Raw genomic sequence first — 22,187 nt, forward strand, 5'->3', positions numbered from 1 at the left:
TACTGCGCCACCCTGATTTATTTCTAAGGGTCGCCTATATGGCTGAATTATTCATTATTATTTTTTAACTGATTTATTATATAAGTCTTGTGATTGTAGTCAGTTCTTTTAATTACATATTCTTACGTCGTACACCATTACAATGTGTTCATAAATAGTTAACCCCGGATTTAATCTATTTTCTCAACTAAGGATCAAATAATTTCTTGTTTTAAATAGACCCTACGCTGTTTTGCTTTAGTCTAGGTACCATAATACTTTTGGCGTCTTCATTTTTGACAAGATGCCACCAGCGTTGCTGTTAACCGGCAAAAAATACACTTTACTTCGTGTTTTTTTTATCATAATCACCGGCACTTTAGAGTATGCGCAAAATAAAATGGGTCCCAGCACCAGAGAGAGAGAGAGAGAGAGAGAGAGAGAGAGAGAGAGAGAGAGAGAGAGAGAGAGAGAGAGAGAGAAACACGAACTTATTGATGCAGTTTTCGATTTGCACCAAAGGTTCTGGAAGTCAGGAAACTCTAAACTACGTTATTGTATAAACTAGTGTTTAATCATTCTTATAAGTCTTGTGAATACATGTCACTTTGCATCAAATAGGCCGAATCATTGTGACTTGAGCCGTGTGCATATATTTTAATGACTGAATGACGCTTTGTGTTAATTCTTTAGATAAAGTAACAACAATTATAATCATGAATACGGGACGTTATCATCATTAGCAATTATTACCAAATACCAATGAAGAGTAATTACGAGAGGCTGGGTTTTGTAAAAATGGGATTCGGTCGATAAGAAATGGAATAACAAGAGGAACTGTCTTGATTTCGAGTTGTATGGCAGATTCATTAATTAAATGAATGACATATAACAAAAATTAACATTTAAAAGCAAAATGAACATCACAAAAGGACAATGCAAAATAATGACGGTGCATAAATTCTGGAGCAAGCTTGCATAAACCTCAACTTTCCCACTTCCTTGGAATGTCATGATATTACAATAACTCTATTCAGTGCATTTTACAGCTTAACTCTGATTTTCTTTATCGGTAGATGAACCAGTCTTTAATTTGAGATGAACTGTTGTAATTTGATGTTGTTTCTCGTTACTTGTCAAAACTGTGTCGACGAGAGACGTCACATACGTCAAAGACGAGAAAGTGGCCGCCATGTTACCTCGGGCAAGATTGTGTCACTGAGTAACCATCGTGCAGCCATAGATACCTGGCCTTGGGTGCACATATCGAAGGAAAAGGAGTTATAAAATAAAAACATATAATTTTTCATATATTAGTCAGCCTTTAACATTGCATTTTCTTTCGTAAGTGACGATGGCGCTCTGACAGCCTGACGAGTGCTTGTTGTTGACGATGCATCATGGGGCTTTCCCGTGTTTTCCCTTGTTCGATAACTTGTGTTCAAGGACAAATGCTATCACTGGGTTCCTTGCTTGTTGCTTATTAAATTCTAACGCGAACTATCTTGTTCTTTTTGTTTCAGTTCGTCACAGATGATTTTTACCACTGATGGTAAGCAACAGAAATGGATTGCCCACTTCTTAAGCAGTCAGTGACGTCGAATTAGACTCGTCGTTTTGTGGGATGGTGTCAATTTAGAATCTAGAGAGACCAATTTTTTTTTACCTTCGTTTTTTCTAAGTCCTTTGAAATACATTTCAAAAGGCCACAAACATTCAGTGGTGAAAAGTGAGGATACATTCGCCCACGACTTCTCACGAGATAAGTTTGCAGAGGGCAAGGGATATACTGTAATCTCTTGTCCGGACGTCATCTTGATTACAATGGCAGGATGGTTTTGGAACTGACAAAAGCAATATGCTTGCCAACCTGTACTGCAAAGTTTTCGAAATTGAGATATGCCACCTACTGTGCTCTTGAAACACTAATACACAAGTTACTGCGGTTTCAGAATGATTCTTCGATGCTTTCCACGAGTATTTAGGGGGTCCCATTTGCAGTATCTGCAAAATCAGTAGTAAGGCAAGGGAAAACTGCAGTATCTGCCATTTTTCTCAGTTTGTATTTTTGCAGATGCTGCAGCCTTCCATTTTAGGGTAAATGTACATACGGTACAAGACCTTGATGGCGCCAAGAGTGGTATGAGTCTATCTTCGGTTATGAAGTGAGCTCTTGCAAGGGACTCGTCCTTGAAAAATAAGCCCAGGAGGGCACTAATGACGCTATTCCAGAGCATAAGAGAACCCAAAGAGCTATTTTGCCCACCTTGGTTAAAAAAGGATGGCTGCTTCCAAATTCCACAAGCCAGTTTGTATCCGACAGGTACACCTAGAAGCACAGTTCCTCCCAGTGGTATATACAATTCCTATGGTGGTTCTGACAAGTATTTTAGATAGCCTTGTCTCCCTAATGCTAATAATTGTTTTACCCCTTCCCCTGGGTGAGACGAATATTTTGCAGAGTGAACTATTATACTTTTTAGTGTGACTGGTGACTGTTTGTGTCGTTGATCTACAGTATTTTTGTGCCTCAGTGTTATGCTCTTTGAACTTTTTTTCTCTTTTCTGAACCATTTCCATATTTAACGTTACATTTTCTTAGATTTCTGTAAAAGGAAGCTATAGTGCTGGCTTTTTATCTGTCCGCCCTCAGATCTTAAAAACTACCTAGGCTAGAGGGCTGCAAATCACCAAACATACCAAATTGCAGCCCTCTAACCTCAGTAGTTTTCATTTTATTTAGGGTTAAAGTTAGCCATAATTGTGCTTCTGGCAACGATACACGATATGCCACCTTCAGGCCGTGGTTAAAGTTTCATGGGCCGCGGTTCATACAACATTATACCGAGACCACCGAATGATAGATCTATTTCAAGCGTACAAAAAATAATATGAAAAACCAAATGTCTATCTTTCATATCAGTGCAAAATGCCAATGATAATGACCACTAACACTCGATTGTAAGAATCAGCCTTATCGACTCTTCATGGAAAATAAATCTCCTTTATCAGCAATTTAGTTACAATGTATTCTAATCCTCAGCGGATATGACTCCACTCAGTGGGCGTGACTCGGTGGTATTCTGTTTAATCACTCGAAAAAATCTTATAATCTTGACTTATCGTAACTCTTTTAAATGGCAGGCTTGAATAAAGGGAGTTGTGCTCTAATAGTCGCTATTGGTACTATGCCATTATGACAATAATCTTGATTACTATAAACGTAAATCATTCTTTCTTCCTTTTTAGTTTTCTGTAAAAGAAAACTATTGTGCCAACTTTGTCTGTCCATCAGCACTTTTTCTGTCCGCCCTCAGATCTTAAAAACTATTAAGGCTAGAGGACTGCAAATTGGTATTTTGATCACCCATCCTCCAATCATCAAACATACCAAATTGCAGCCCTCTAGCCTCAGTAGTTTTTATTTTAGTCGATGTTAAAGTTACCCATAATCGTGAGTCTGACAACGATATAGGACAGGCCACCACCGGGCCGTGGTTAAAGCTTCATGGACCGCGGGTCATAGGATTATACCGAGACCACCGGAAGATAGATCTATTCTCAGTGGCCTTGATTATACGCTATAGAAAAAACTTGACTGCGCCAAAGAAACTTCGGCGCATTTTTTGTTTAGTCTCAAAACTGCTTTCCTACCTTTAACAAAGAGTCTTCTCTCTTGTTTACACAATCATGTGAGAAATGCAATTCTGTACCTGGATATTCAACTTTTTATCAAAGTAAAATCAATCAAGGTATCTTGTATTTTACGATTTTATCAGAAAAAAAGATAAAAGAGAATGAGCTAAAGAGAGGTGACGAAGAATATCCTAATAGCAATCTGACTTGCAAATACGGAGCAATCGGGCTCGGTGAATACGTCTGTATTTAGGTATTGTAAATATAATTATTCTCTCTCTCTCTCTCCCTCAGTATATTTGTACAACTAAAAATTATAAAACGCACACAAATACATAGCAACTAATACGCTAAGAACATATACTTATGGCTTAATATAAGATACATACGCAAGTATTCATTGGACCCATTTCGAGAATATCATAATTATCGTTAATTGTGGCATTACCTCATTTCCTCTGTGTTCAATTTCCGGCCCGATAAGACCTTCGACTCTGTAGATTATTAAGCCCGGGAGATTCTTGTGTTATCTAAATGTGCGTCACTTGCTGACGTTGGTCCTTATCGCTTTACATAAATCAACATCGTTTAGCATGATGCGCATCACTGAATGGACATGAATCATATGACTATAAAAAATATACCAAAAGATTTTGTAGATTGATGATCATTCAAAGCCCACTGGGAGTTAAAGGTTGTTGCTGTTAAAGAAGACGCTAATATTACGGGAAATATTCGTTGACGGCTCCCTGACAACTTCTATGGCTTCTTACTCAACAGCTACGCAATTTACAACGTCTATAAGCCTTCGTGACTCTCCCAGCTCCTCGAGGGCACTGTATTACCGAGTTTATTACGACTTGGGGCAATGGGCGAACGAATAAGCGAATTGCATCACATTTAAAACGTCTCTGATATGCATCATCGTCTAATTATGTACGAAATGATTCTAAATAGTTATGAGTCGGTCACTATACCTTCCAACTCCTTCCTTACATCACTTAACAACATTGGCATCAAGGCATTCTTTTAAGATTTTATAATTACCACTGGTTAGACACCGGCATTCTTTTAAAATACTTCTTTGATATTGATGTTGGAAATATTTCAAACTTTTAACAAAAGAAAATGTTTTCATATCTTTCCAATCATTTAGCAGATCTTTTCAACACCTTCATCCCCAACCAATGTCAGAATAGGTGCAAGGGGAATCAGTTACTAATATTTGCTTTTTTCCACTTTTCCTCTGTAACTGTGTCTGTAATCTCTGTACCAAGACCTTGCTCTGCACCATTAAATTCATGTGATGGGTACGTCCAATCGTTCATGGCTGTGTGATACCCACAATTCGGGGCAGTTCCACCAAAACCCTTTAAAATACACTGAAATTTGTTCTGCTGTAAAAACTCCAGCTATTTGAGATTTTAGATAAATGAAAGATGCAGTGTATTTTTGAGATTTTAGATAAATATCAGCTGCAGTAGATTTTCTGACACTTTGATTTTAATTGTGCTAACATACAACTCCACTTCTTAGCATTTTTCTTTATATTACTTTCTTCTACATTTAGGTTCTTGGTTTTCTTGACAGGACCAATTTTCTAGCCACATATTAATGGCTATCTTCTTCATGTATACTTTTGTTTCCTTTAAGATCATGGCATTATTCCATAGAATTTAATGATCAAAACTCATTAGGCTCAATTGGAGTTCACAGTTTGATGGTGAGTTTTGGAAAACAGCCCCCGCCCCACCGACTGAGAGCGAAGCCCAGGAATCCCACAGGGTTAAGATGGAAATAAACAAAAACAACCTTTCCTAGGATGCCGTGTCCTATCTGGATATTGGAAGCATCCTACACCTCTAAGGATATATAGTACCATCTTTAGGCTAGGACTAACACATCCCCCTGTAACCCAACCTAACCTCGCCCAAGATATGAGATTCTACCAGAGACGGGAATCGTCTGTACCTAATTTTTAAAATTAAATAAGATTTCATTTCAGGAGTTGAGGCTGATGGGACTGGCATCCATGTGCTCTTAGACACTCTTGGACAGCCCATTCTCCCCCCCCCACCACAACCTACCCATCGAAATTAAAACGAGATGGCAGAAGCAGCAACAATGGATGGTTGAACAACTATCAAAAACATGATAAGTTGAGGAATGATGGAATGGTAATATTATTCCACAAGAATTTCTGGCCAATACCATATTAAATAATACCAGTGACAGTGTTAGAGACGTGTTAAAAAGAACTTACATATTTATCGATAAACATGTGAAGGTGTAAATTTTATGATGTTTTGAACATGTTCCGTAACTTTCCAATTTTTTTTATAGAAGCATGGGCCAAAGAATAGCTATCTCACTCTTTCTTTGCCCTAATTAATAAAATCCTTGAATAAACAAAATAATGTGGATATTCATTGTTAAAGCCATTCTGTCCTACTATACTGTACTGTATTTACACTTCTGTCTCTTGTTCTCTCATTCATAAATCTTTCAATATGGTTTCCAACAAGAGAAATTATAATACTTACCATACTGGACATCTTACTGTGTTTGCTTGAAAGCAGTATTGGCTAGTGGTACTGAAGAGCCATTGCATCTCTGTAAAATAGTGACCCATATCAGCACTTCAAGATGTAGAAGAAGGTATGAAGTTGACCAGAGGTTAAACTTATGGGGTGACAAGGGCTAGGAATGTGGCATCCAGATAATGACAGCTGATGTACTGAGTTGTCGTTCCAAGTTAGAAGATGGGGTACTGGATGACCTGATGGCAAAGTACAGTACTTGGAAGCTGTGGGGAGGCATCACTGAAGCCTGACGATGCTGATCTTGCAGTATGAAGGGAGTCAGCCAAGGCATCACCTTACCATTCCATATCATGCTCGGAGAGCTTCACTGACCTTGCTGAACCTGGGCATGACAAGGGTAGTGGTTTTCCATGTTGTCAAAGTCATCATTAGTATGCTGGGTAGTGGTGGCAACAGCGGCAGTCTCTTCATCAGATATGGTCCAACCCCCAAAACATCCATCATATGAATCCAGCCACTCATTTTCCACATAAATGACTTCATTGACCTTCTGCAGTGTTGCAGGAAACCCACAACTTTGAAACCAGGAGACTGACCATAGCCCTTTTTCCAGGATACAATCTACACTGACCACACTCAAGAGGTAACAGCAGAGCCATTCTGAACCTGGATCACCAACTTGACAGTTGTTTATCAAAGCCTGCTGAGTCTGGTCCCCATGAGCATCCAAGTCAGGTCGTAGTATCTTATTTTCGCATTCCCTGGATTTGACGACCTGAATCTTCCCAGCCTACATTGAGGTACTGCCCTGTAAGTTGGGTTTTTTTAATTAAAAAAAAGTCTCTTAAAAACTAAAGTCAAACATATATGTTAAAACAAGCCCATAACCTGTATTTAATGGCCATCCTCCTTGCCATGCATTCCAATTATCAAAGGTTTATAACATGAGGAATGAGGGCTGTTAGTTGAGACTACCAGGCCGTATGTTGCATATAAACTGCTCATCTGCCAATGACTCATACTCTTCTCCCTTCTGAAGAAGGTTCGTTTGGGAACTTTCCATGGCTAATAGAATGAAATTTCAAGTTATTGGTTTGCACAGTACTGAAAAATAAAAAAATGTAGTTTACTTTGGTTTTTGAAAATCTATATTTCATCAATATGAACTATTGGTTTACATCAAGGATCCTCCTTTATCTGCTGTGGTTAGACACAATCCATTAATTTGGAAGTAAAGTTTCAAACTGTGGAAGGTGGGTGAGAGCGCCAGGCTATCCCCCTCCCATGGGGCATCTCTCATCCCCAGGAAGAGGAAGATTGTTGTTATGGTTATTTTATTGTAAGATAAAATTATTATTTTCTCTTACAGATTTGTCTAACATTTTGCTTAGCACATAATAATGTATACCAAGGTATATTTTTATATCAAGTAGTATGATTTCTACTCTCAAGTAATAAGTCCATTTGCTCATTATACTATTAAGTACTCTCCATCTTCAAGAGAGCCCGTAAAATTATACAAGAATCATTTCACTGTGTTAACATAATTCATATTTTTATACTGACTATATAAACACTGCACAATTACGATACAATTTTTTTTATTTCAAAAGGATATTAAACAATGGAATGTAATACAATGAAACTTGAATCATAAGAAAGTGTAGAATATAGTTAATAAGAATCATAAAGTTAAAATAATATTTTAAAGGTTATTATGAAGAATCTAAATATACCACAAGCCTTGAGACTTGAATTACTCAAGATATAAATCATTTCTTTATTTTACGTTCTCAGGGCTCTCAAACTATTAAGACTCGCAAAAGCAATCAAGTGGAATGTCAAGAAACTAATAACAGAGAAATTTCCCCTACATTGCATTACTCAACCATGCAAATACTCTTTACTTGTGCTGCTAATCATATTCTCCCAAAAACGGATTAATTTACTGAAGTGAATCTAATTCTTGTAGGAGAGTTGCTCCTTTTTCTCCCATTAAACGGCAAAAGTAAGATACGGCAGGTCTGTTGCCGAGGCTGAACAAGTGCAAGACATATTTCCTGGAAAAGAAATATTTTATTAACACCTGATGCATATTTCAGCTTACAGAAAGAGAAAGAACTTATTTTATGATTATTTTTACAATTACCATCAAATTTATAGATAAAACTAAAAAATATTATAAACAGAAATTTAATCATTCTGAAGGGAACCAAGTTTTTAAGGCAACACAGCAGAACATAATTTAAATCAAATATCTTTTCTCAGAGCAAAGAAAGGAAGGCACTGTAATTACTGTGTATGTACAGGGAAACTGTTCTACAACTTTACAAATAGCAGACTAACTCCCTCAAGAGTTCTACGGTTATACAAGCAAGAACTTAATTCAGTATCAAAATATGACATTTCATGAACTACACACCTATGAATGTTTTCAGCAAAGGACATCATGGAGGCAGTTCCTGAGAGCACTGGTGAACTTCCTGAGTGTGAATTTAAAGATGATGACACCAACTGATTGTGTGTATTGGGTAAAATGTGAAGCTGTTGCGCTGCAGCCAACAGGAGCGCTGCACGCTGATGATAATGCTGTTGTACTAGCTGTTCTATGGCCCCACTGACACCTCCAACAGAAAGAAGCGCACATACTCCCTGATCCTGAAACATACAGTATATAGATTGTTAGAATAACATGAAGTTATCTTCCTTTCCTCACTGAATGCAATCAAGTCTCTACTTTTACAATGGCGTAAAACATTAAGATAAAAGCAAGTAAACTGGCACTCAGGTGGTCAAGAAAAGTAAACAAACCAAGGGATACGGAATGCTGGCCAAAAGGTTGAAACCATGATAAAAATGTCATGTCGTGCAAAAATAAACCTATGATATAAAACTGACCTTCCAATCAAAAGACAAAATGTTCAGAATAAACATTCTTGCATATATATTATCATTCAATCACTTTATATGTTACATGTTGTAAAGCGTAAAATATTATTACAAAAACTACCTGAACAATGCATCTGTTTTCACAGTATCAGCAAACTGTGAGTAAAAACAACAAAATACAAAACTAACTGTAACATGTACTGAAGGTATGAAGGAGGGTAGAAAGACCAATGAATTACTAATAAAAACATAAGTTGGAGATTTTTATATACATCCAACATCATTATTTTTTAACTCACTGAATAGCTCGCTTCAAAGTTTGTTTTGGCAAATGTATGGACAGATGCCTTTTCTGACTCCAACCCTCCCTCTTTATTCAGGCTTAGGAAAGCTAAAAAGCATAATCACTGCTAAGAATAGCAATGCAAAACTTTGAAAAATAAAACTGATCGAGAGTCCATTCCCCAAGGCAAATTTTTCCCAAACACAGTTGCTTTTTTATGCGGCTTCATGGACCAAATTCTTCAAAATTATTTGAGTTTTCTTGGTTCTTAAACCCCTTCATCATTTTTTCTTTCAGAGGCCAAGCCAAAGGATATCCCTGATCCCTGCATAGTATTTCTTAGTTTCCTCTTCTTGTTCTTCCTACCGTTTCTCGCTACTCCCACTGACTTCAATAAAAATAAAAGACCAAATGCCAGCACCCTACTGGGTCTTGATTAACAGGAAAACAAAAAATGACGGGGCAGACTAAAATACTACAAAGGGGACGTTGGGCTTTTACAATTGGAAATTCTACTGTACTATCTGCCATCCAACTACCACTATTACTTTTCAACGACATTTAAAGCTTTTCATGAAAAGCACCCTAAAGGATTTAATAAAGAAATAAGTTTGTTTATCACTGGAACTCAGTACTTATGTACTAGTTACCACATGAGGACACTCTTCAATTCACTTCTACTCATGAATTAGTGAACCAAGGAAGAAAAAGCACAGAATGTGAATTTTCATGATGATAAAGTGGCTAATTTATTGTTCCAAACACTACGACAAAACATACAAAAAATCATTTATGAAAAAAAAATTATTTCTCTGAAAGCTTGTGCATGTTTCATGCATCACCCCTGAAAAAATCTCAAACACAGAGTAGTCAAATTACCTTACTGCCAGAAGTAATAAGATGCACTGCCCATCGCTTCAATATATCCACTGCCTCAGTAAGTGGCAGGGCACACTTGGCTAACCACACAGAACTTTCCCAGTGGCCATATGACTGGAGGTAACGGCATGCATCTCCGGCTTTGCCAATCAAACACAAGAGCTCTACACCTAATAAAAGAAAATGATATATTTTAGACTTTCTTACATACAATGACAGACAAGTTGTTAAAGTGCAGTGTACGAGTTGTATGCACTTTGGAAATATGTTAATGACATTTTCTCTCAACTCCAAATGTATACCAAGCAACGATTTATTGTGACAGCTATCAATCTATTATACAAATTCAAAAAAAGATAACCCAGAACCACTTCACATACCTTCCCATATATTTCCTGCTGCAATCAAGTTTGTGGCAACCAACTTGATGGTTGATTGAGCTTGAGCTGAGTGGTGTGTGGCAGCTAAAAGGCACGCTCTTAAGCAATCCGTATAGAACTGACTGTTCGAAGCGTCTGCGTCGAGGAGAAGCCTAACAGCACGATCTCTCTCCCCAACTACGGCCAGACATCGCCCAAGATTTGCTCGCTGAGAACCTTCCAAGATCTTGCTTTCGTGTATTGCTAAACGCTCCAGTTCATGGTGCTGTTTGTCATTAAGGAGAGTGAAATAAACTTATGTCACACATATGAACCAATAACTAAGTTACAATAGAATTTCTAAACATTAATTTTGCATAGGGAACTAACCAACTTTAGCAAGTCTTTAACCAGTGATACTGAATGCTGTAATAAGAAGATCAGAAAAAAATGTCATTTTAGTAAAATAGTTACCTACATAAATAGTGATTTTACCTATCAACAAGTGGCTCTAGCAAATATTATTGTTTGGGGACTATATCTAAGAAAGGTCTTAGGATTAATTTTGCTAATCGGGAGGAGAAATGAATGAAAATAAAGCCATTGAATCCTCCAAAACAAATTATTGCAGGCAATCATCTGTAAAGTACAGATTTCAGCAAATACTACAAAGTATGTGAAAAATAAGTACGTGAGCACACTAATGTTAAAACTGCACAAATGATGTTCACACAGAACAATAGCATGAAAAAGGATAATTCATCAATTTTCAAATTATGCCTCATCTTGCAAGAACAATGTTACCATGTATATATCTGCTAAAGATCACTGTTAGCTCAATGTATTTTCAGCATCAAAAGCTAATTATGTACCCTACGGACCTCACTAGCTCATGGTAACTACCAATAAAATTCAATCAAGATGGTACAGTAATGAGTTTCTCAACCATAGTGGGGATTTTCAGGAAGATGTGATTTTCAGCGAAGTCTAGAGTTTGCATGACAAGTGGTCGTGCATAATAAAATGACTAAAAACACTGTACACCTTACTTTATATGTGGCAGCATCACACAGATGATTATACGTAGTCTCCAAGGGATACGTTGGAGGAAGACAAGACACAGGGAGACTAACTTCATCACTGGTGCCACTCTTTTCTGAAGCAGTGTCTTTGTCCATGGCAATCAGTTCAGCACTGCCCACACTGCTACTGCTGCTGCTGTTTTCATCCTTCAAACACAGGGAGAGGAAAGATGGAAAGATGTAAGAATCAGGCAAAACGATCTTTCATAAACAGAAATGCATCATCAGATTATGACATTCTTTTTATGATTATAAACCACATTATGCAGCGTGTTTATTTGTAATTTGTGAATAAAGAGGGCAAAGGCATCTATAAAATCTTGGAACTGATTTTATCCTTTATTTCTTCATTACCTTCATCATGAACATTCTTATTTTCCATAGCTATCAGTTTGTACATTTCAGGTCCTGAAGCTCATTTAGCATAAATATACTGTAGTAAAGCCTTTTAATCTGATGTCCTGTATCTAACAAATAATTTCAATGACCTCTCATGTTTCTATCAAAAATGCTTATAATTTTTTTTTATGTAAACCCCTAGATAGTTATTACTGCAAAGCATGTCTTTTTACTTATTAACCCAAATCTACATATAGGCATACACATATACAGTTTATGTATAAAGGAGAATAACTGATAAATCATTAAAAGCAGCACAGGAAAAAATTATACTCATGTGTTCATGATACATAATCATGGCTTGAAATGCACCTTTGATGACTAGAATGTTATTCTTCATCATATGTCAAATTTTCCTCCTTCCACTTATTTCAAAATATTATAATCTGAAAGGAAATGATGAAAAGCCATACCTTGGAGTTCATAAGTGCTGGCTGAGTGAGGTAGTAACATGCAACAGTCCAAAAATCGATTTCTCCTTGATCTCCAAACAGTTTTGCTGTGACCAAAGCCCGGTGTGAAATTGATCCACAGGTTTCCAGAAACTCCTTTACTTCTAACGGGATCCGTGCCAGCCATGCCTCAATGCCTACAGATTTGACAGTAGAACAGATCATAAGTTGCCTTGCAGAGATTGTTGGATCTCACACAGAATCCAACTTGACTCTCAAACCCTTTCACTTCATTTACTATAATGAATCTGGTAGACAGGTTACTTTATGTGAGAGGATACATCAGCATTTATTAATTGGTTTGGTCATGTGGAAGGAATGGAGGATGATGCACTGGTGAAGAGCATATGATCTAGAAGTTGTTGGGAGGAAGGCACAAGGGAAGTCCTATGAATGCCAGAGTGTGTGGAGGATTATTCGAGGTGCTGCCAGTAAGCCTTTGATGTGGGTGGAAAAAGTAGCCTGTGCATTAAAAGTTTGCTGCTTGTAGAGGGGGAGTTCATCCGTATGCAGCTTTCGAAGTGTAAATGTGGCACTGATCATAGTTTTTCCTTCACTTGGGAGCTACTCTATCATGGTAAATGGCTTGATAATAATAATGTATGCAATCTGCTGATAGCTGCAAAACCAACTTACTTCCTCATAAAAGTTAGACTAAGACACAAAGTGGTGGGATTCTGGAGCCACATTTTCCATAACATTTTCATAAGACACAAAGTGATGGGATTCTGCAGTCACATTTTCCTTAACATTTTCAGTTAATCAACTCCATTTTCAGCCAGCCATGAAAAAGCTGACCTTTAAAAATATCCTAAGTCATTAAGAGTACAAAATATAATGAAGCTAATATGAAAACTTCAAACTAGAAACAGAAATTTTCTTACTTATTAACTGTTCAGGCGTGAACCCATCATCACACGTAAACTGAAGAGAATATTGTGGTCTCCATGGCTGATGTGTCATCAACGTTCTTAAATTTAAAGAGGCCTCTCCGGCTAACAGGTAAGGCGAAACTATAGGATCTGAAAAGAAATTATTGGTTATTGAAATAAAGGAAACACTTGCATGCATAAAACACATTTTACAAAAAACAGCATGTAACAGCTGATTCTAGGACGCTACTTTTCAGGATGCCTGAAACCAACCAAATGTGTTTCTACACTGGATACATACATAAATGAATGCATGCAAGCGATCTGCTATTAGTAAGCATCCACGACTGTCTTATATGTTTGCCGTACCTTTTGTGAAATATAAGAAAATGGGTGAACTGGACACCTTCAAAGACATATCCAGAACACGGAGACATCCATCGATGGTGGCAAGAACGGGTCGGTCTGATGCCCCCCAGTCCACATCCACCACCTTCACAATGTCGCGGGGCGATTTGACCTGACTTACCAACACAACCTTTGCAAGAGTAGAATAAAAGAAATAAATCCTTTTTTTATCTTATGTGCAAAGACTAATATTTTATATTCAGAGGTTTTTTTTTCAGAAAACACCAACGATGCAGTCAACCTAAACAGTGGTTCTTAAAATCTTTTCAAGAATGTCCAAGTAATGCAGCTCCACTGATTTTCAGTCTTGTTCCAAAACTCTTTATTAAATTTTAAATGGTCCCCCTACCATTCTTGGAAGGCAATAATTCGAACAACAGAGTACTGCATTTACTTTTTGAATACAGTATGTTCTACGGATATGCAAAACACGAGTATCTTACGGAAACAAAAGCCTGCAAGATTGCCTGCTTAAATACTATCAATGTAGTTTTAACATTTTCAAAATAATAACAAGACGAAACCAAATACTGGCAAGGAGTAACTATAAACAGAATGCTGAACACAAACAAAAACACAGTATGTACTTTCGGGATATAACTTACATCTCGGACATCCCAGATGTCAATGCCATCTGCAAACAGAACAACAAGCTTCATGTTGTCACGTCCTGGTGCAAATCTGACCTTTCGTATCCACCCTCTGTGAGTTGCTATGTGGCGCGAGATTCGGGTTTTCAAATCCCAAACGGTTAGGTTTCCATCTGCGTCGCTCAGCACAATTTCATGGCTCTTCCATGCAATGGATGTGATGGCACTCATCTGAGACTGTAATGCAGAGGGTAATAAAAATTAGACAGGAAACACTAAGTATTTTAATTGCTACTTTTCCTTAAGTTAGATTACAGAAAGTATTTAATACCACATATCGTAATAATAATAGCCAGTTAGCCCAGTTCATAATTAATCTTCAAAGATTTTCCCTCCCAAAGAGCCGTTTGTTTAAATAAGGCAACACTCTGCATTTGGACGAAGACATTAGCATTTTCTAAAAACTATACCTTTGCAGAGAGTTCCCTTGTCCCTTGCAATTAGCTCACAGCTGACCACTCATACAATGAAAAAAAATGGCTGGTTTTTGGGGGAGGGTTTGGGTACACTTTATTCCTTTCAACTCCAAGCAGTTTGAACAATTAGCTCCACTCTGCTGGCCCAGTTACAATACGCTCATATTTGGCATAGTGTGTTTAACACTGGATCAGCAAAATAATGGTTTGCAACTATGATATAAACTACATGATTTATATATATTTTTTGCAAGACTCTGGTTAATGTCTTCCCATTTAATAAAACAACAGTTATACAGCCAATATTTTCCCTGATCAGCTCCAAAATCACCATACAAATAAAATATTACACGGTTATTTTGTTACTTACATCTGGTGGTACTTTACTTCCATCTTTAATAACATTGCCTTCAACAGAAAAATGATATAACTGGCCCTCTGTGTCTGTGAAAACAAATGTTTCTTTTGCAATACTTGTTCTGTCACCTGGAACGAGGAAAAGACTGCAATTAGAGAACCATACAGGTGGATCTTTCAATATCAAATACATATTGGACTACCATTAATTAACCTGTCCTCCAACTGCTTATGCTCCTAAAAAAGTACCTGCAAAATTTACATGCAAGTCAAAGTTCCATACTAACCAACATCTGTGAGGTTTAACACAGATTCTGTCATAGAAGTTTCGGGCTGGGGAGCTTCTTTTGGGACTGATAATTCATGTTTCCCTTGTTCGACTTCAGTGGTTTGACCTTCAGATGTTCGGCGAGCTTTGACATGACTAGTTGGGGACCATTCCAGCGCCGAAACTCTTGGAAAACGACGGGGCATTGTTCTCAGGGGAACCAGTTTCTTTGCATCCCAGAGCTCAAATGGGTCTTCTCGGAATACAACGATGAAGTACTGTCTGTGATGAATAAAATTCATCATTATACAAACATTCATTCTTATTTCGTAAAGAAATTTTTGGAAACATTTTGGACAAAGGATTACTATATTCAAAATATACCGGTCTAAATGAACTGGTTCTATGACTTTCATATTACACTGTCAATGTATATTCACTTAAAAACATCTCAGAATGAAGATGTGTTAAGCGCTATGATGCCCAATCAATTATAGCAAAGTAATTATAACAAAGTAACTCTAAACAAGTTATCAACTTACTTCAGGTAGGATACTCGAACCATATCAATACTGGTTTCATCACTCTTGTTAGGCCTTAGGGTGATGGTACGTCCCGTCAAAATGTCAGTATAAATTAATTCATTACGCACCAGCCCTTGACTGTTTGTCAACGGTTGATGACCAAATGACAAAATAGATGTCAAACTGGTCCACTCAACACCTCTGAGGAGGAAAAACATTGAGAAAAATTAAACAATATTGAAAACAGAATACAGATAAGAATGAAATTAATATTCATATTAAATTCTTAAAATGTTGATACTTTCTGCATTTTAATCATCAAACCAACTCAACACGACAATCTACCAACCTCACTGGATACGTGTGAAGTGCAAACTCGCGCTCCAATACGCCAGTCGCCATATTTATGATCTGTACAGCTCCAGCCTGTGTCCCTGCAGCTAATCTTGGGACATACTGATGTATATTACGTGTTGTGAGAGGTGGACACATTCTTATCACTAATGGAGGCGGAGACACAGCAGGCATTAAACCGGTCATCAATATTCTAAGGTTTACGCGATGGCCTAGCTCCTGAAATGAATTTATGGTTCATACTGTTACAATACTGATTAAGGATATTTTAACACATTTTAGTGTGCAAGTTAGTGTGCACTGTCTTGCAACCACACTGATCTTTGTGGCTCATTTATGATTAAATAGGATTAACTGATAAATTGTGGTATTTTAATTATAAACATCAACATGCCACATAAGCAAAAATTTAAGTGTAAGTATCACATGAAGTTAGATATTTAAAAAATCCTGAATGTTAAAACTCCCTTCTTTAATTGGTTCTTTAATGGCTTAGATAATGATCAAACTTAAACCAAAATAGTTAAGGTTATGATTGAATATAAAAGTGAATTGATTATTTCAAAGGCAGAGCTTGGTAATTTGAGGCGATATCTCTTAATCAAGGGAATTCAAAAAATGTTGAATACCACATGAAATGTTACGTTAGTTCAAGTGGTCTGAAGGGTCATAGCTTAGCCTAACACAGCAAGTCTTCACCAATTAACAGAGTCAGATAATTAATAAAAAAATCCAGACCATTGAGGTGTCCATTAAAGTGAAACCCCACTGCGCTACAGATACCATTTTCAATCAAGAGACTGATTTGTTTTTGAAAAAATGAAATTACACAAGTATTATCCATATAACGTAGGTGTTCAGACATGATGCATTCAAGTGCCTATGATATTGAACTTGTTAATTATTTTAGTAATAACACATAATTGTGAGTGATTTCACTTTATGCTCCAGCCCTTTTCAAGAGCCACTGTACAGTACTTCATTGAAAACTAAAGGTCTTATGCTTTAAATATGTTATGGCAGTGATGTGGGCAATTGCACATGTGAATTATCTCTTGCAAAATGTCATAACTTCTTGGCTAGGCATTACAGTGGCACTTCAGGTATCTAGATTTCTGGCAGGTGTTGAAATCAGTTAAATAATGAGGTATCAACAGTACAGCTTAGTTTTTTAACTTCGCGATACAGTATAGTACAGTATACCAGAGCCAATGTATACAGCCTATACAGCATTTTCATATAATTTCTACCTAATCTAATCCATAATTTACACTCATCCAATTTTGGAGATTTTCCTGCAAAATGCATCACTTCTAACAACGTATTCAAGCAAGACCCATTTGTACCCACAGAGTGATCCTCTAAATAAATAAAAATTAACAAATTTTTTCACCAACATCAGTCACTGTAAACTTGTTTTCACCACAAAAAGAGAAAGTAATAAAAAGATAATACATTACAACATACTGTACAATACCTTGACATTTTCTGACAGTGCCCATGCAGGCTTCACCATATCTGCTAATGCAGTCTTTGGCATATTGACATTGACACCTTCCGGCGACTGAGTGAGACCAAAATGATTGTCAGCCATCTTGAGACCTGACTGGGGAACTTGGCATGGCACAGGAGGTGCGGATGGTGCCCCAGGTGTAAAGAGCGGGGTGCTGACCGACAGGCGGCAATGAGATGCTGAAGTGGTAACCTGCTTGAACACCACTCGACCATCTCCCAGGACAAGGGCTGAATTAAGAAAAGTAGAATAGAATATAGAATTTAGGCCAGAGGCCAAGCGCTGGGACTGATGAGGTCGTTCAGCGCTGAGAGAGAAACTGAGAGTAAAGAAGGTTTTAAAGGTGTAACAAGAGGAAAACCTTGCAGTTGCACAATGAATAAATTGTTAGGAGAGGATGGAAAGTAAGATGGAAGAAAGAGAATATGAACAGAAGTACAGTAAAAGGAATGAAAGGGGTTGCAGCTAGGGGCTGAAGGTGTGCTGCAAAGAACCTTAAGTAATGCCTACAGTGCACCACATGAGGTATACTGAAGGCACTACCCTCCTACAGGGGAATTAAGAAAAGTAGGAAGAAAAGAAAAAAAAGAATTTAGAAAAGTAGGGAGAAAAAAAAGAGCTTAATCAAAATGTTGTTCTATTTTTAAAGCCTGCTAGCATCTTTGATAAATACTGTGCCCAACATCTTTCTGAATTCTACCCTACAAAGAAGTTTTTGATCATCTTCAGATTCATCAAAGGACTTTCACTGCAAGGCATTTAAACCTGTTAATTTAAAATACTGTATAGGCTAAAAATCTATTAACTGTGACGTTGTGAATGGCATTAGCATGGCTAAAATCATAAAATGATTCCTTTATATGTCATCATTACATTCCACTACAGTTCTGAGCTAGCGTAATATTGTGAACAAAACTATTCCAGGAAATAAATAAAGTGTACTTACCCATATGCTTTTCAGACACAGGATCTAGTGCAAATCCAATAGCTCTACTCTGTTTATTTAAACGCAGTGGTTCTGAATGGCATTTCCTATCGTACATGACTTCATAATAGTGCTCACTGACACCGCTAGTATCTGAAAATAATTGATGGCATACCAAATTACTCTGACGAATAATCCCAAAACAGACTCTATCTCTATGTTCACTTCTTTCTGACTTTTGTAAAAACATGGCTCAGCATGAAAATAGCACTGACAGACAGAAGAGGGCATAAAATGATTGCAAAAATGAACATGTAAAAAGATGCTAGAAACACTGATGTTTAGAACCAGATCATTTTCACTAAAAAGTGACTGAAAAGTGACTGACTCCTACTTACTACGACTTAATATTCTGCAAAAAGTACTTGACAGTTGTAAAAAATGCTGCAATAATGTCTCACAAACTAGCCTGAATTTTACTTGTGCTTTCATCACTCATGAGTAAAGAGAAGGAAAAATTCTAAACTGTTTTAAATTAATAATTTCCTTCACAGCTCTCATTTATAACACTGAAGATGAAGTGAATACTTCCATGATACTATTTGTTTTTAATTAAGAAAAAATTTGACTGAAAGCAGGTAAGTTTATTTGATTTACAATGAAAATTATAAATACGAACTAAATTTGAATTTGAATCCAGGAATGAATTCTTGGCATTCAAATGGCACCCTGCTAAAACTAAGTGCGTTTCACAAAGGGGATTATTATCATATTGTTATTATTATTTAAAAACCAAAATGTAAAATGTAATGTAGACAGGACAAAAGGAACACTGTGGTCTACACAAAGGGCACTGTCAGTACTCCCCTAATGGGAAAGAAATAGTTAAAGATAATACATATTGTATATATGTATGTCTCTAGAGTTTTGTAGCTCAAAACCTTACACCAGTTTTGACCTACATCTGTTCCTCTGGGAAGTAGACTAATTGTAAGCTGGAAAAAATTCAGTATCCTAAACGTCAAATCTGTATGAAAGCTCTTGCGTACAATAACATTCAGTTAAGAAATAGAATGATATACATTTTAGGCCAAAGGCCAAGCGCTGGGACCTATGAGGTCATTCAGCGCTGAAAAGAAAATTGAGAGTAAAAGGTTAAAAAGGTGTAACAGGAGGAAAACCTCGCAGTTGCACTATGAACCAATTAGCAGAAGAGGCTGGAATGCAAGATGGAAGAAAGAATATGAATGGAGGTACAGTAAAAGGAATGAGAGGGGTTACAGCTAGGGGCCTAAGGGACGCTGCAAAGAACCTTAAGTAATGCCTACAGTGCACCATGCATGAGGTGCACTAACAGCACTAATCCCCCTACGGGGAAAATTCAGCTAAGAAAATCATGAAGCCTAACTTGAGATGTCCCACCAACTACATCAATGAGCATTAAGAAATGACTCACCTGAATGCCAAGTATTTTGATTCTCCTTATCAGAGTCCGGTGAAGCTGGTAAAGGCAAGAGGCGGCGGCGAAAGTGTGCAGACACCGAACCAGATTCGTGGAGGCAAAATAAAACATCTCTTTGCCAACAGGATATGACCTGATAAAAAAAAAATCATATTCAAATTACACCTGACCAGAAAATTAACAATCTTCAAAACCAATTTTTATAACTTTGTTGTTTTCCATCTCTCATAACACTACAAATGAGTTAATACATGCGTTGTAACAATGATCTACATATACACCACAGGGTGCTCAAAGCTACATCAATGTTCATCATTTTTGCCCTTGAACATATACAATCACTCAATGCAGTATATAATATAATGATGATCAGCCACAACTCAATTTGTTAAAGGTATTACCGCTGGTGCTAGCACCATCTGTTTTCCTCTACAGTCTACACCATCGCAATTTACTGAAACTAAATACCACGAACTAAACTGATTTTCCTGTGAATCTATTTCTTTATCAGCACTAGCCCTCTGTGATTATAAATTTATCATGATGTATGGTTAAACTTAAAACAAAATATGGGTATTAATCACATGTAATACTAGCAGAAAAGACTAAAGAAGAGCTTAAGTCCATAGTCTGCACTGCAAACATACAGCTAGGCAGTTAATAGGAGGTCAAGAAATCTGACAGGGCTGACAAATCTAGTAGTTGCCAACTGCTTGGTTTCTCAGGAAATGAAAATATTATCCATTTTATTTCTCCAAAGATGTATAATAATGTCTTCTTATCACAACAAAAAATGGGGTCTCATCTGATAACTGGTGGGCAACTGTGGTTGGGAACTGACAGGATGAAAAGAATATGGGCTACATAACAAGCAAACCTTACTGGAAAAACAAATGCCTGAGCAGAAGTACTCATCAATAAACAATGAGTTCAGCAAGATGAGGAACACAAACACTTTAGAAGTAATAATGACAAGAAATGAGTATGGAAGCTCAAACTTGAAGGACTGAACTGGAATACTAAATAAGGAATGTGAGAGGGAGAATCTCTCTCACTCTTGTAACAGATTGTTTTCCTAACTTAGTAAACAGCCACTAATCTTAACCCAAATTATCAGGCTCTGTAAGTAAATAGCTCATTTGAGAATACTAAAATGTGCGATAAACGAAAGTTTACCTCTAGGTCATACTTTACCAGTATGACAATGATACACACCTGTCATTAAAGATTTTCATTTACAAACAGCACTCTATAGAATTTGTATTCAGCAAGAGATTTTACCTGTCTGACTTGGATATGGACCCAATAAGAAATGGTCAAAATTAACTCTGACCAAAAGTAGGAAAATTATTTTAAAATTTCATATGATTCATCTACTGATATTCTTATAATATAATGTGCACTAAATTGAAATTTATTACAGATATGGTTTATCAAAGACACTGGATTGTAAGGAACTAAAAAAATATGGCATAAAAGACGCTAACCTTTGTGTTCTAGCTACAGAAAATGTGCAGAATGAAATTAATACTGTATTATACAGAACATATGTTTACAGTCAGAATAACTAACCATATTAATAACAAAACCAATGATAAAAGCAATAAAACTACAATACCTGACTGAAAGGAGACACTGCTCGATCGATGGTAATGATCCCAACAGTTTGGTTGATCGTCAGGTCCAAAACTAAAATCTCTCTGGAGTAGAGCAAAAGTAATTGGTCCCTTACAGTTCTGTGGTATGCTAACTGCAGGCACTCAGCTAGTTGACTAACATCATCATTCCTGGAAAATTGTATTTTTATAAAATAAAATAAAAATTAGTAGAAAATTTGTTTACCATAGGAAGGTGGTCCCCAGTTATTGGCGGGGCTCAGTTACCGGCGATCTGGTTTTATGGGACTTGTCAAGCGACAAAAATCAGCAATTTTTGGA

At 36.9% G+C, this 22,187-nt stretch overlaps 1 protein-coding gene across 3 annotated transcripts in view; it reads right to left on the bottom strand.

Annotated features, from left to right (window-relative positions):
- Positions 1 to 7,742: 7,742 nt before the first annotated feature.
- Positions 7,743 to 22,187, bottom strand: part of LOC136856595 (WD repeat-containing protein 11-like) — a 29,947-nt gene continuing 15,502 nt past the window's right edge. For 2 of the 3 annotated variants that reach the window (XM_067134508.1, XM_067134509.1), the window contains 17 exons: positions 21,869 to 22,037; positions 20,245 to 20,383; positions 18,810 to 18,941; positions 17,828 to 18,093; positions 16,346 to 16,569; positions 16,015 to 16,197; positions 15,492 to 15,754; positions 15,218 to 15,333; positions 14,387 to 14,608; positions 13,743 to 13,911; positions 13,386 to 13,523; positions 12,463 to 12,638; positions 11,618 to 11,797; positions 10,590 to 10,854; positions 10,210 to 10,379; positions 8,581 to 8,816; positions 7,743 to 8,218 (listed from right to left, as the gene is read on the bottom strand). In XM_067134508.1, the coding sequence (XP_066990609.1) occupies positions 8,104 to 8,218; positions 8,581 to 8,816; positions 10,210 to 10,379; positions 10,590 to 10,854; positions 11,618 to 11,797; positions 12,463 to 12,638; positions 13,386 to 13,523; positions 13,743 to 13,911; positions 14,387 to 14,608; positions 15,218 to 15,333; positions 15,492 to 15,754; positions 16,015 to 16,197; positions 16,346 to 16,569; positions 17,828 to 18,093; positions 18,810 to 18,941; positions 20,245 to 20,383; positions 21,869 to 22,037 (3,163 nt within the window). In that variant the 3' untranslated portion in view covers positions 7,743 to 8,103. Of the gene's footprint in view, positions 8,219 to 8,580; positions 8,817 to 10,209; positions 10,380 to 10,589; positions 11,281 to 11,440; positions 11,798 to 12,462; positions 12,639 to 13,385; positions 13,524 to 13,742; positions 13,912 to 14,386; positions 14,609 to 15,217; positions 15,334 to 15,491; positions 15,755 to 16,014; positions 16,198 to 16,345; positions 16,570 to 17,827; positions 18,094 to 18,809; positions 18,942 to 20,244; positions 20,384 to 21,868; positions 22,038 to 22,187 lie in introns of all 3 variants that reach the window. The other variant, XR_010858412.1, reaches the window with a different exon arrangement.

The sequence above is a fragment of the Macrobrachium rosenbergii genome, chromosome 36, assembly GCF_040412425.1.
Source record: "Macrobrachium rosenbergii isolate ZJJX-2024 chromosome 36, ASM4041242v1, whole genome shotgun sequence".
NCBI lineage: Eukaryota > Metazoa > Arthropoda > Malacostraca > Decapoda > Palaemonidae > Macrobrachium > Macrobrachium rosenbergii.